This window comes from Ranitomeya variabilis, chromosome 2 (genome assembly GCF_051348905.1).
Source record: "Ranitomeya variabilis isolate aRanVar5 chromosome 2, aRanVar5.hap1, whole genome shotgun sequence".
In the NCBI taxonomy this organism is placed as follows: Eukaryota; Metazoa; Chordata; class Amphibia; order Anura; family Dendrobatidae; genus Ranitomeya; species Ranitomeya variabilis.
In genome coordinates, this window is record NC_135233.1 from 510750653 (window position 1) to 510764637 (window position 13985).

General features: G+C 43.5%; 1 protein-coding gene across 3 annotated transcripts in view; it reads left to right on the forward strand.

The window, feature by feature from the left end:
* Positions 1-13985, forward strand: part of METTL15 (methyltransferase 15, mitochondrial 12S rRNA N4-cytidine) — a 611732-nt gene that overhangs the window by 212546 nt on the left and 385201 nt on the right. For all 3 annotated transcript variants that reach the window (XM_077288052.1, XM_077288049.1, XM_077288048.1), the window contains exon 3: positions 13305-13441. In XM_077288052.1, coding sequence (XP_077144167.1) covers positions 13305-13441 — 137 coding nt within the window. The remainder of the gene's footprint in view (positions 1-13304; positions 13442-13985) is intronic.

A 13985-nucleotide genomic window follows, 5' to 3' on the forward strand; every position in this document is an offset into this window, starting at 1 on the left:
AAATAGATTGGTGCATAGCATGACCCAGACCCAACTGCCCGTGGAAAGCTATTTAAACACAATGCCAAAGGGGGAGCTATGCCCCTGCTTGTACAAAGTGCAAAAAACTTTGGGTCCTCCTCTGTCTATTTTGATGTCTGCTGACACATATTGAGGTGAACTACAAGAGTTAGGGTCCGTCTTGATTTTGTTCACCTTGATGCGGTGGGATGGATTTTACAGTTTTTTGATCAAAATAGTGTTGTAACTAAGTACCTTATGGTATTTGCATGTGCCCTTACTATTTATTTACTTTAGGGTATTTGCTCATTTTGTCTTTTTTTAGGTTCTGTCTGCCGATTGACACCTGGCTTCCCACAGTTGTGCAGTGCTGGCTGTCAATCAGCATGACATCTGCAGTAATCCCCATCAATAGAGCAGAGTGGGGGACAAAAAGACACTAATCTGTTAACGTGACCCAGAAATGACGGCTGTGCAGACCAGGCAGGTAGTTAGCAACTACCTGCCTGTTAGTTCTTAGGCTCACAGTAAAACTTTCATGCCGGATAACCTCTTTAGTTGTTGTCTTCTTAATACATGAAGGAGACTGACTTATCCTATGTGTTCATCATGAATCATAAGAAAGGCTTCTGTGCCTCTCATTCTCATCAGTCACTTCCTATGAAGCCTTCCACTACCGTTAGCATCTTTCTATTTTCCTGGGCTACAAAAATACCTTTAACTCAATAAGGAACTTTTTCTGTTATAGAAATTCCTTGACTGGATTTGTTTGAGGTTTCAATATTTTACTTGCTATAAATTTCGAGTTAAATGGCTGAACCCAGAAGGTAACTGGGATTTTTTTTTTTTGTTATGCACCATCATAAATGGATTCTAAAATTCCTCTGGGTAAATCTGTCAGAAAATCATAACTTAACTAAAGAGTGTGAGTCATGCTATATATAACCATTGTGACATTCCATTCTGTTATTTGCAGGGACATGGCGAAGTAATGTGATTTAGTTATATCTGATTAAAAAGAATTGAACTTGATCGCAAAGCAACATTTTCAGAAGGAGTGTTTAGGCTGTTTCAAGTGGTGTGGGATTCTTACTACTTTTGTTTTTCTTCCTGTTATTGTTTATGTGTAGCCATTTTTGAATAAATAAAATGAATACTGGAAGCAAGATGAATGAAGTTTTAAGTAGTCAAAGTTCTTTAGCCACAAACCTAAAAATCTAACAATCCAACATAATCAAGATTTAACAGTGACTTTTTACCTGAATCCTTTAACATCTATGAATTCTTGATCTAAGGATATAGAAGTGTGTTGGGGAGTATGGCTTATTCTGCATAAGGTGTCTTGGGTTAGATTGAGACTTTGGTAATTGAATGTTTCTTTTGGCTAAGTTGTTCTACTTTGATCCGGTTTACACAAAAGCAACAAACAAAAAGTTAAAACATATTTTAAGCTATGTGACACAAATCATCAAAGGACCTGTCCCCCGGTCAAAAGTGGCTAGTTTTGTACTTATTTTATTCCTGCTACCACCATAAGTGGTCTGTTTTTTTTGTTAAATTCTCCATATGATCACAGAAAGCCTTTTTTTGGGTGAGATCCTGAATATTCTGTAAGTTTTTCTCATGGTGCTAGCGGGGTTCTCACAGAGGTCACGGCAGTTCAGTCCTGTTTGGAATGCAGCCTGAGTGAGCAGAGGTAGCCTCGATGATGTGACCGCCGGTAACTGAGTCTGCGCTCCCAGCAGTTCAGTCACCAGTGGTTCTCAGCCTGGATGATCACATTTTGGCACCATGCAAGTTGAAAACTGTTTTTCCCCCAGACATGGATTACAGCGTGGAACAGAACAACGGATAGGTGAATATGTTGTTATGTTTATTTTCTTACAGAAGACGAGGGCTTTGGTGTAATTATAGACACCTCTCTATTACTAAGCCGTGGGCTTGATGTCACCTGACAACACAAAGGTGACATCACCTCCACAAATGTTAACCCCACTCGCCACCACTACAGGGCAAGTGAGAAGCGCATGAACTAGCACATCTAATAGATGTGCCTTTTCTGGGCAGCTGCAGGCTGCTATTTTTTTACTTTGGGGGGTCAATATCCATGGCCCATTACCAGCCTGAGAATACCAGCCCCTAGCTGTCTGCTTTTGCAAGGCTGGTTGTCAAAAATGGGGGGGACCCCACGCTGTTTTTTTTAAATTGTTTATTTAAATAATTAAAAAATATGGCGTGGGGACCCCTCTATTCTTGATAAACAGCCTTGTTGAAGCTGACAGCTAAGGGTTGCAGCCCCTAGCTGTGAGTTTTGCCTGGCTGGTTATCAAAAAATACAGGAGAACCCATGCCAGGTTTTTTTTTAAATTAATTATTTACAGCGCAGGAGTCGGCTAATGAATACACTCATCAGCCACTCCTGCTGTCGCTGTTATTAGCGGCAGTAGGTGTTGGATGATGGGAGCTGTAGCCCCATCTGCTTACACTAGTGACAGGAGGTATACTTTATACCTCCGATCACAGCTGAGCGCTCACTCTGTCTTTGACAGCATGGGAACCGCGGCTGTCTGATTGGTGGGGATGATTTTGCCACTGATCAGAAGCGGCGTTTGCAGCGCTGTCATGCACATAACAGCGTGGCAAACCCTGGATTTTCGTGCCCCCCATTCAAGTTAATGGGGTCCAGGTTTGGGTCCGGGTAGTGTTCTGGTACCCGAACTTTATGTAACTGTTCGGCCAAACCTGCCGGACCCGAACATCCATGTGTCCACCCATTTCTAGTTACTATGATGTCTACTATCCACAGTGTGCAGAGACATGAGTAATGCCTGCTCTATTGTCTCTCTGTAGCAGCAATGTGATAGAAATATATATATATATCATGTAGATCTCACTTGCATGTATACCCCTCTATAATCATATATACTCATATGCTCACAGCTAATATATACATTATAATAAATGGTTTAAAATGGCTGACACAAACTGATATAAGCCAGACAGATCATATGGGCTTTTCCATCCCAAAAAGCGGAAGTTGGGTCAGATGTCTGAAATAATGCCTAGAATCTAGCTGAATCTTGCTGAAACGGCAGACCAACAGTGTCAGATGTCTCAACTCTGTCCTACATGCAGAGAGCTCAATTCTAGTTGCTTAATCAGCTTAATCAGCAGTCATATGAGCATTAATCACAATATTCCATATATGTTTAGATAACCAATGACAGAGGAGCTAGACAATATGGTAATTAACTAACCACCCCTGACAACCCCTAACCACTCCTTTCTATGTGAAAATATAAAACTATGTATGTACAATAAAGTACCAGTATTGATGGAATGTTGTTCTGTCACAGTTGTGTACAGTCCATTCTTGATGAGCGCTCAAAATACTCAGTTTAATTGGGAGCGGCCGCAGCACACACAGAGGGATAGATTTATCCAACCCAAATATTTCCATAACAGAATGGCGCCCCCAACAGCGAGGCATGGATGAAACGCACGGGATCCTTCTGACCGGAGATACGGAGGTTTTAGCCAGGCCTTGGTTCAGGGGATGGAGACTGCGCAGCTCCATAAGGTAAGAAAATGTTATCATCTTACCTGAAAGTCCCCTGTGCCCAGTCCAGGTCTATACCTCTTGCCGGTCAGGTGTGGTCACCAATTCCCAGGTAGTGTAAAAAATCCGTAGCCACGAATCCAAACCCTGGGAGGTGTCTGCTGTGTGCCGTGTATGTGTTATGTGTTTGTGAAAAACGGGAGAGGAAGGAAAAGTTACTTTTGTTTATGGTGGCTGGGTAACAGACAGCAGGAGGTCAAATCGCTGAATAAGCTATCACAGATTCCCGTGCAATAGGAGAGACAGAAGGTCTCGGGACAGGCAGTTCCATGTTCCAGGCACGGATGGTGATAGTTTTGAGGGCTGCCACAGATTCCCGTAGCCGGCGGCCAGTCAGGACGACCGGAGCGGAGGGTGGTAGAGTCCGGCATATGCGTGCTAGTGCGATTGATAGTTGTCTGTTCCCAGCGCAACCTGCACGTGTCACAGACTTTAAAAGGGCGTCTCTCGGATTGTCTATCTGTATCTGTTTCTGTTTGTCAAGTATTGCTGCTTTAAGAAGCATACAATTGAAAAGAAAGTTTAGTTTTTTTTTCTCTTCTCTCTTGAACTTCCTCTTTTTCGGCTGCTGAAGGAGAGATATGCATTGTAAATCACACTTTCACATCTGGGGTTTTTTTTCTGGCTGTTTTCAGCTGCAATGCTAGCTATGTGTAGCTATTTGTTAAGAAGTGATTGTATCTATCATTTTTGGTGCGACATACGTGTTTTCAGATACGTGATTTTAGTGACATTTGATATTATTGCAATAGCATACAGCAGCATATAAAAGAAGAAGTGTGTCTCTGACTGTATTTGAGCGCAGAGATTCTAAAAGAAAAAAGGAGAAGAGAAAAGCCTTTTTAATTTTTAATTTTTTTTTTACTCTCTTAAAGGGCCTTTTTCTTTTTGCGGCATTTTAAAGTTTTTTAATTAAGTTTTCCTCAATCTTCAATCTCTTTACCTTTTTTTACTTTATTTTGGAAAAAAGTTTTTTTCCTTCCCTTTTGTATCAAAATTTAGAGTTTTTGGTTGTGAACTAAGTTTTTGACGGTTTTTCTTATCGTTTTGGGTTTTTCTTAGAGTTTTATATACCCATTTTTAGAAGTTTTTTTTTTTTTTTTTTTTTTTTTTAAAGCACTGTTTTTTTCATTTTTGTGTGTTTTTCATTTTTTTGCTTTTGCCATGGGGAATAAAGTGGCCGAGCAACAGGAAAGTCTTTTTACTTCTTAATGAGAAAACAGCCCCTAGATAGTGGCAGAACACGAAGGTGTTGAGTATGTGAAGATTTTGGAAGGTATAAAGTATGTGAAATTCATCAGAATGGCAGATTTCAAGCTGCGGAGTGGCATGACGTAGAAGGGAAAATAAGGGAAGTTAGCTGATGTTAGATTGCTGAATGCCAATACATGGTATGAAGTGGCAGCAGAGCTTACATCGTTTAGGTGGTACAGAAAGTTATGTGAGCAAACCAGGAAGTGATTTTTGTGGGTATAAGACGGGAGAATCTACGCAGTAGGTAGTTTTTTTTGTTTGTTTTTTTTTTTGCACAGTATCGTCTCTCCCTACAGGGAGAAGGCATAATTGCTCCTCTCTATTATTCTTGTTGTTCTCCTCTATCCTCCTTTTTTCTCTGTCAGTCTTTTCTCTCTGCATTCTTCTCTCTCTCTCTCTCCTTTCCTCTTCCTCCACACTTTTCTCTTCTCTCTCTCCCCCTCTCTATCTCTCTCCTCCATACCCTCCATCTTCTCCTCCCTCCTTCTCCACTCCCCCACCACACCTTTCTCCTCCTTCTTTTCCTTCTCCACACCCATCTCTTCTCACCCTCTCTCTCCCCTCCTTCTCCACTCCTCTCTTCTCCTCCCTCTCTCTCTCTTCCACACCTCCCATCTTCTCCTCCCTCTTGTCCACATTCTCTCTCCCCTCCTACTATTCATTTGTCTCACTCATCAACCCCTCCTCCTTCTTCTTCCTCTTTTTTCCTCTTTGTTGCCAGCTGGGCCAACGCCCAATTCAAACAATATGGTGCTTACAGCACAAGGTTTCCCTCTATGCCTCTGGCACAAACCAGCCATTGCCAGTTGTGATATCGGGGAAAGAAAGTGAAAATCCCACTACACACAATGCAGTAGGCAACCCCCAGACGTGTCAGGCAGCAGACAGCTCAGCCCTGGGTGCAGAGGGGGGAGGAATGATATCAGAACGAGCTCACTGACAGATCCTCTGTTACCTCATTTCACAGTCAAACAATATTGTAACCCTTAAGGTACAACTTCAGCACCGGTCAGAGCTGCCTACATTCACACCAACATAGAACTATAAGCCTAATCCATCATAGCTTCAACAAGGGGGGAGACATCCTCACATAAAAAAGCAACTTCTAAGTCCAATATCAGTCAGTGTATGACCCCAGTACAAGCTATCACAACTATTCCTCTGATGAAGATGAAGAGGGAACATCATACATGCTGTCCAGTACTAGAAAAGAAACCCACAGGCACCAAGAATGCAGGGGCAGATAGAAGCACCACCATTACACTATGTGCACTGCACTTCAAGTCAGGTGACAATCTTCCAGACCCAGGGATGCATCCCATGCCATTTTACCGAAGAATGTAGCAGAACCAGTGAAAATATGCAGCCACCTGGAATGATCTCTGGGCCATGAATGAAAATAGAAGCAGGTGATGCACTCTGGCCAATCATGAAGGAACAATTCAAACTTCCAGCAGAATCAGACGTACACGCTTGGGAGTCAGGGCCACAGCTAATTGAACAGCTCAGAGAGTGGGCCAAAGGCAGATTGGCAGGACAAGCCATGACATGAGCCAAGATAAGACAGAGTCTGTAAAGAAGTTTCATTGCAGAGTAATGCAAGTATTCCAAGACTTGGGCTTCACCATTCATGACCAGATACACAGGTCTTTGGGCATGGACTGAGACAGCCAATCAGGAAACCACTGATAGTGGCTAGGCCTAGGAACAGGTCAATAGCAGTGGACTGACCCAGAAAAAATGTTTTATGTGCGCCTAGGAGACTGTTTATTGCCGATTGTCACCAAAATTGCCACCATTATAGCACCACAAAAGAGCACAAAGAAGGAAAAGGGTGCCGTGCTGCTGAGAACGCCGGAAGGGAAGCCAGAGGTGAAGACGCTGCAAAGTGCCGATCAACACACCGGAAGAACCGCTGCAGACTCCAGAGAGGAGACACCGACCTCAATAAGGTTAGCAAAGGGGAGAAGCTATGTCGGAGCAGGAGGAAGAAGTGATTGCAGATGCAGCCACAGCCCCTGTAATGCCCCAAGACCTTGGGTTGGATGCAGCCGCCGGTCTCATGGCACCCCGGGCCTCGCCACGAATGCACCTGCAGGCCCCGTCTTACCACCGCAGCTTCAATCAGCAGGCCGGACCCCGCTGCCGCTACAGTACCCATCATGCCGTTGTCCACAGTAGCCAAAGGGATTGAGTCCCAACCAGGGGTGCAGAAGACAGCCCCTCTCATGGTGACCACTGACCTGGAAGCGCAACCACCCTACAAAGACAGAAAAAGTGTCAAGTGTTACATCTGTGGCAAGTTTGGCCATTACCAGAACCAGTACAAAGCACCCACGCCCCCGAAGAGACTGGACCCATGCAACCCAACAGTTGGTCCAGAGAAACAGGTCAAGGAAGAAGTGCAGAAAGCAGTGAAGTACCCCGTCCATAGGACAGAGGCAAGCAAGCCAGGTCCTCAAGACACTACACTCCTGACATGTAAAACTTCATCTGCAAGACCAATACCTCAAATTACCCTTAAAATGGATGGCGTTGTCAGATCCAACGTGGTGCAGCCAGAAGTGTGATGACACCTGTGGAACGCGCTGATCCCACCTGCCTATCAGAATCCTCTGTGTCTTGCATGAGCATTGATGGTCAAGTCAGACATTCTCAGCTTACAAAGCCACTGAGCGTGTGCACTCAGCCAAGACACTCTATCCTGTCCCAGTTTGTGGTGTAAAGGACCTGCCACTCAACCTGCTGGGAGCGAACCTACTGCAGAAGCTGAAGGCAACCACAGAGTTCCACGAAGATGGGACAGTGACACTTTCTTCATCCCTGACCCAAGAAGAGTCATGCTGGCGGCCCTACAAGAACATTAAGCAACCGATGAGGCCTACTCAAGGAGGTACTGGACGTAGTACCAGAAAGTCTATGGTCTAAGGGACCCCAGCACGTGAGAAAACCTCAAGTTGCCCCAGTACGGGTGTCACTCAAGCCATGTACCCTGTACCCTCGTAAGGCCCAGGCCAGGCCTAGAGTCAATCTGCCTCTGACCAACTGAAGGTCTACCTGGAAATAGGAATCATTGTTCCTCGCACATCGCCTTGCAATACCCCGCTTTTCCCCGTCAAGAAAAAGACTGTAAAAGGAGAGCCAGCCAAGTTCAGAATGGTATATGACCTGAGAGCTGTGAATGATGCCACGGTGTTTGAAACTGAAATTATGCCGAATCCGCACACTCTGCTCTCAAATGTGCCTGCCACAGCAAAAGTGTTCACAGTGAACAACCTGGCTAATGTTTTCTCCAGTGTTCCCCTTCATCCGGAAGACCAGTTCCTGTTTGCCTTAATGCACCAGGGGGGACACCACACATGGACAGTGATGCCACAGTGGGCCCAGAACAGCCCTCCACAGTTCACCAAAGCCATGTCCACAGTCCTCACCAACTGGGTCACAGAACAAGCAGAAGTAACCCTGCTACAATACATGGACAATCTACTCCTTTGTGCAGTTGACTTTGACATGTGTAAAGCCCATTCCTTGTATCTCCTACTCTACCTGGCGGAGCAGCACTGCAAGATCTCAAAGAACAAAGTCCAGTGGTGTCTGAAGCAAGTTACGTTCCAGAGACACTGTATTGCTCACCAGGTGAAATACCTGACAGATGACCGGAAGACCACAGTAGAGAAGATGGTTCCTCCAACAACTCAAAAGGTGCTACAGGCCTTCCTTGGTCTAGTTTCGTAATTGCAGAGCCTGGATCCCTGATGCTTCCTTCCTAATGCAGCCTCTGTGTGAATACGTCAGTGTGACCCCGTTCCTCCAGACAGATGTGGCCTTCAGTTCGTTCAAGAAGTTAAAAGGCTCTGTAGTCTCTGCCAGCACTAGGCCTATCCGACTACGATAAGCCATTCCGTCTCTACTTGATGAGAAAAGAAGGCCTTGCTACTGGAGTCCTGACGCAGCTTCAGGGGGGAAAGCGGAGACTTTCGGACTACTTTTCAGCTTGCCTGGATCCAGTTGCAAGGGGAGCCTCTTCCTCCCGCATGAGAGCAGCAGTTGCAGCACACGCCCTCCTGGACAGGACTACTGACATCAGTGGAAAAATCATTGGAAATCCTGGCTCTGCATGACATCTCGGCAATCCTCAACCAAACCCAGCTAAAACATCTCTCCACCGCCAGGCATCTTCGCCTCCAGTGCTCTCTACTCCTGCCCAACAATGTCACCATCTCCAGATGCACAGTCCTCAACCCGTCCACTCTACTCCCACTCCCAAGGGGGGATACAGATATGGACCCTCAGATAAAAAGTCTGCATGGGATCTGAATTTGCTCCGGACAGATGACCATGATTGCTTCAGCATCATGCCACAGGAAACGGCAGGACTACCCAAGGTGGCAGAAGAGCCAGTGACCAACCCAGAGTTGATCCTCTATGTGGATGGCTCCAGATTTGCAGATGATGAAGGAAGATTCCACACGGGATGTGCAGTGACCAGCAATCAAGAGATCCTGTGGTCCAGAAGTCTGCTGCCCAGTCTGTCAGCCCAGGAAGCAGAACTGATAGCGCTGATGAAGGCCTACCAGATGGCAGAAGACAAGACTGAGAAAATGTATACCGATTCAAGGTACTCGCATGGCATAGCACACGACTTCGGACCCATCTGGGCTGCAAGGGACTTCATCACAGCAAGCGGAACAACTGTGAAGCATCATGGAGCCATTAAGGACCTGCTGAACACACTTCAACTTCCAAAAGTGGTGGCAGTACTAAAAGTCAAAGTGCATGGAAAACTAAGCACAGTAGAGGCACAAGGCAACAACATGGTGGATATGGCAGCCAAAGAAGCAGTCAAGGGAAGACAATATGGAAAAGTGGAAGAGGTCGTAGAGCCGGACGGCTACTACAGGACGGCTGAAGACAGGAAACCTGACAAGATGACATCCTGGGATCTGCTCAAAAAAAAAAAGCTGCAAGAGCAAGCCCCAAAGGACAAGAAGGAATGCTGGATGCGGAAGTGAGCAACACATGAAGAAGGAAGGGTATACTCAATGGACTACAAACCCTGTTTACCCCGAAGCATGTACCCTATGGTGGTCCAGTGGGCACATGGGCCCACACACAGATTAAAGACACAGATGAATGATCCGATTGGTGCTTACTGGTTCGCTCCAGAAATCTCCACCCTAACAGCCAAGTTCATAAACAGCTGTCTGACCTGTGGCAAACATGAACATTGTACAGCAGTACTGAGCAGTATAAATGTGAATCCCATCCTGAGGCCATAGTTACAATGGAATGGTTTAGATAAAATCATATTCATATGTGTGAATGGCCCAGTCACAGTCCAGACCTAAGTCCCATTGAGAATCTGTGACAAGACCTGAAAATTTACGTTCACAGACTCGTCCATCCAATCTCACCGAGCTAGAGCTAGTTGGCAAAGAAAAATGGCAAACATTTCTGCCTCTTTGTGTAAAGCTGGCAGAGACACACCCCAAAAGAATTGCTGTAGTAATTGCATCATAAGGTGGTCCTACAAAATATTAAGGAAACAATGTATCATTGCCTTTACACTTCACAAATACTTGCTACTTTGTATTGGTATTACATAAAATACAATTAAAAGCATATTAGGTTGTGAATGTAGTGTGAAAGAAATTGAAAAGTTTGCGGGGTATGAATACTTTTTCAAGTCATTGTAGTTAATTAAATGGCCACTGTCTAATTACACTGACAGTCCTTGAATGTTAACAACAGATGCCTGTGAGCATGTGCAGTAAGAAAGGCCACCCCCATCAAACTTCAGGAGTAAGAAGATGGGCACCCAGTGGATATTCTAACCTAATTCTAATTCTTGACATAACAGGGATGAAGAGGCTAAGAAAAGACTGCTTGCACTGCTGTCATTATAAATTTCTTAGTATCTGTAATGAGCAAATTACAGTATTAGATATAGAGGAGGAGGACTATGTGGAGGACTATGTGGGGCCCATTATTCTGTATGGAGGCCCATGTGGGACCCATTATATTGTATGGAGGACTATGTGGGGCACGTTATTCTGTATACTGAGGACAATGTGGGTCCCATTACACTGTGTGGAGGTCTGTGTGAGGATCACCGCTATGTCCCCATACTTTTCTGGGAGGTAGAGTATAATCATCATACCGTGCTTGTGGGGGTATCATACTCTGTTTAGGGGACACTTTTGTTTGCATCATACTTAATTATCTGTATTATTTATTAATACAAGTGTTTTTATCCTTTAGTATTGCATATTTTAATTAGGCCAATGGGCCATATGCTTTTTAATGCTCTTGCATAACATATTATGCTGTGTGCAGAATTATTAGGCAAGTTGTATTTTGATCACATGATACTTTTTATACATGTTGTCCTTCTCCAGGCTGTTCAGGCTTAAGAGCCAACTACCAATTAAGTAAATCAGGTGATGTGCATCTCTGTAATGAGGAGGGGTGTTGTCTAATGACATCAAAACCCTATATAAGGTGTGCTTAATTATTAGGCAATTTCCTTTCCTTTGGCAAAATGGGTCAGAAGAGAGATTTGACGGGCTCTGAAAAGTCCAAAATTGTGAGATGTCTTGCAGCAGTCTTGAAATTGCCAAACTTTTGAAGTGGGATCACCGGACAATCAAGCGTTTCCTGGCAAATAGCCAACAGGGTCGCAATAACCGTGTTGGGTGAAAAAGGCGCAAAATAATTGCCCATGAATTGAGGAAAATCAAGCGTGAAGCTTGCCAAGATGCCATTTGCCACCAGTTTTGCTATATTTCAGAGCTGCAACGTTACTGGAGTAACAAAAAGCACAAGGTGTGCAATACTCAGGGGCATGGCCAAGGTAAGGAAGGCTGAAAAACGACCACCTTTGAACAAGAAACATAAGATAAAACGTCAAGACTGGGCCAAGAAATATCTTAAGACTGACTTTTTAAAGGTTTTATGGACTGATGAAATGAGTGACTCTTGATGGGCCAGATGTATGGGCCAGAGGCTGGATCAGTAAAGGGTAGAGAGCTCCCCTCCGACTCGGACGCCAGCAAGATGGAGATGGAGTACTCGTATGGGCTGGTATCATCAAAGATGAACTTGTGGGACCTTTTCGGGTTGAGTATGGAGTGAAGCTCAACTCCCAGACCTACTGCCAGTTTCTGGAAGATAACTTATTCAAGCAGTGGTACAGGAAGAAGTCGGTATCATTCAAGAAAAACATGATTTTATGCAGGACAATGCTCCATCACATGCCTCCAACTCCTCCACAGCGTGGCTGGCCAATAAAGGTCTCAAAGAAGAAAAAATAATGACATGGTTCCCTTGTTTACCTGCTCTAAACCCCATATAGAACCTGTGGTCCCTCATAAAATGTGAGATCTACAGGGAGGGAAAACAGTCCACCTCTCGGAACAGTATCTGGGAGGCTGTGGTGGCTGCTGCACGCAATGTTGGTCGTAAACAGATCAAGCAACTAACAGAATCTATGGATGGAAGGCTGCTGAGTGTCATCATAAAGAAAGGTGGCTATATTGGTCACTAATTTTGGGGGGTTTTGTTTTTGCATGTCAGAAATGTTTATTTCTAAATTTTGTGCAGTTATATTGGTTTACCTGGTGAAAATAAACAAGTGAGATGGGTATATATTTGGTTTTTATTAAGTTGCCTAATAATTCTGCACAGTAATAGTTAGCTGCACAAACAGATATCCTCCTAAGATAGCCAAATCTAAAAAAAAAAAAAACACCCCAACTTCCAAAAATATTAAGCTTTGATATTTGAGTCTTTTGGGTTGATTGAGAGCATAGTTGTTAATCAATAATAAAAAGTAATGCTCTAAAATACAACTTGCCTAATAATTCTGCACACAGTGTATATTATTCCAGAATGCCCAATTTTTTATTATGTTCTAATTATATTCTAAAATGTATTAAATAACATGTACTTTGTTTGTGGGATAAGCCTTTTAAGTTTGTTTCCATATGAAAAGTTTCATCATTATATTTGAGAAGGAAAAGGTTCCTCAATTGTAGACATTTTTTTAATAAATATTAAGACTGGCCCCCAACTTTGTCCAAGTTTTTTATGTTGACCTTCTGTGTATTTGAGTTTGACATCCCTGCTCTAGATCCTGTATAGAAAGCTGTGCTTGATGGAGTTACTTTGCTTGTGGGTTGGAAAAGGACATATAATTCCATATATATTCCATCAATGACATACTGGAACAAAGTTCACAGTCTGGCAAATGTGTGAGCTGCAGTTTACATATTAATTCTGGGTATAAATGATAGACTAATTCCATGTATACACATGCTTATCCCAGATGCAAATGAATATTGTTGGTACAAGCGCTTTGAATCCTTAAATATTTAATTGAGCAATCAACTGCATGTTTAATATTTTCATTTTTTTCTCTTACTTGGTCTAGATTATATTGGATATGACTTTTGGGGCAGGAGGTCATTCCACATCAATTCTGAAGCAGGCTCCTAATATTAAAGTATTAGCGCTAGACCGAGATCCTGCTGCGTATTCAATAGCTCAGCGTTTGTCCTACCGTGATGGGTAAGTACAATATTTGATGAGCCATAGTTTTACTTGAAGTACACCAAATCTCGAAATTTAATAATTGTTCTTAGTTAAGTCATAATTGACAGATAGTGTAAAAATGAGAATGCTTATAAATAACATGGTAGTTACCAGATATTTTCTCCAACATTTGTTATATTTGTCAATGGTTTTGCTGAATTTTTAGCTAACCTTTTCCCAAAATTGGATGTTATGGTGCATTCAGGTGATTATGCTGGTGGAGGAGCTGTGCCCACAGGATCAACTGTGATGTTATCTTAATTTATAGGTAAACATTTGCAATTATATCCAGAAATGGTACTAGCACAGCGACTAGTTGCTTAACCCCTTAAATGTCGCGATCAATAGTGATTTCTTAATTTAGAATGTTGAGAAGAAGGGGACTCTCTCGCCCACCCCATTGGTGTCCCCATAACAAGATCTTGGGGAGATTAAGTTTGTCATATCAACTGGTGGTCTTACAATGACCTTTAGGTTTGCCAGGTATAATGGCCTTTTAAGCAGGGTCTAACAGCATTCT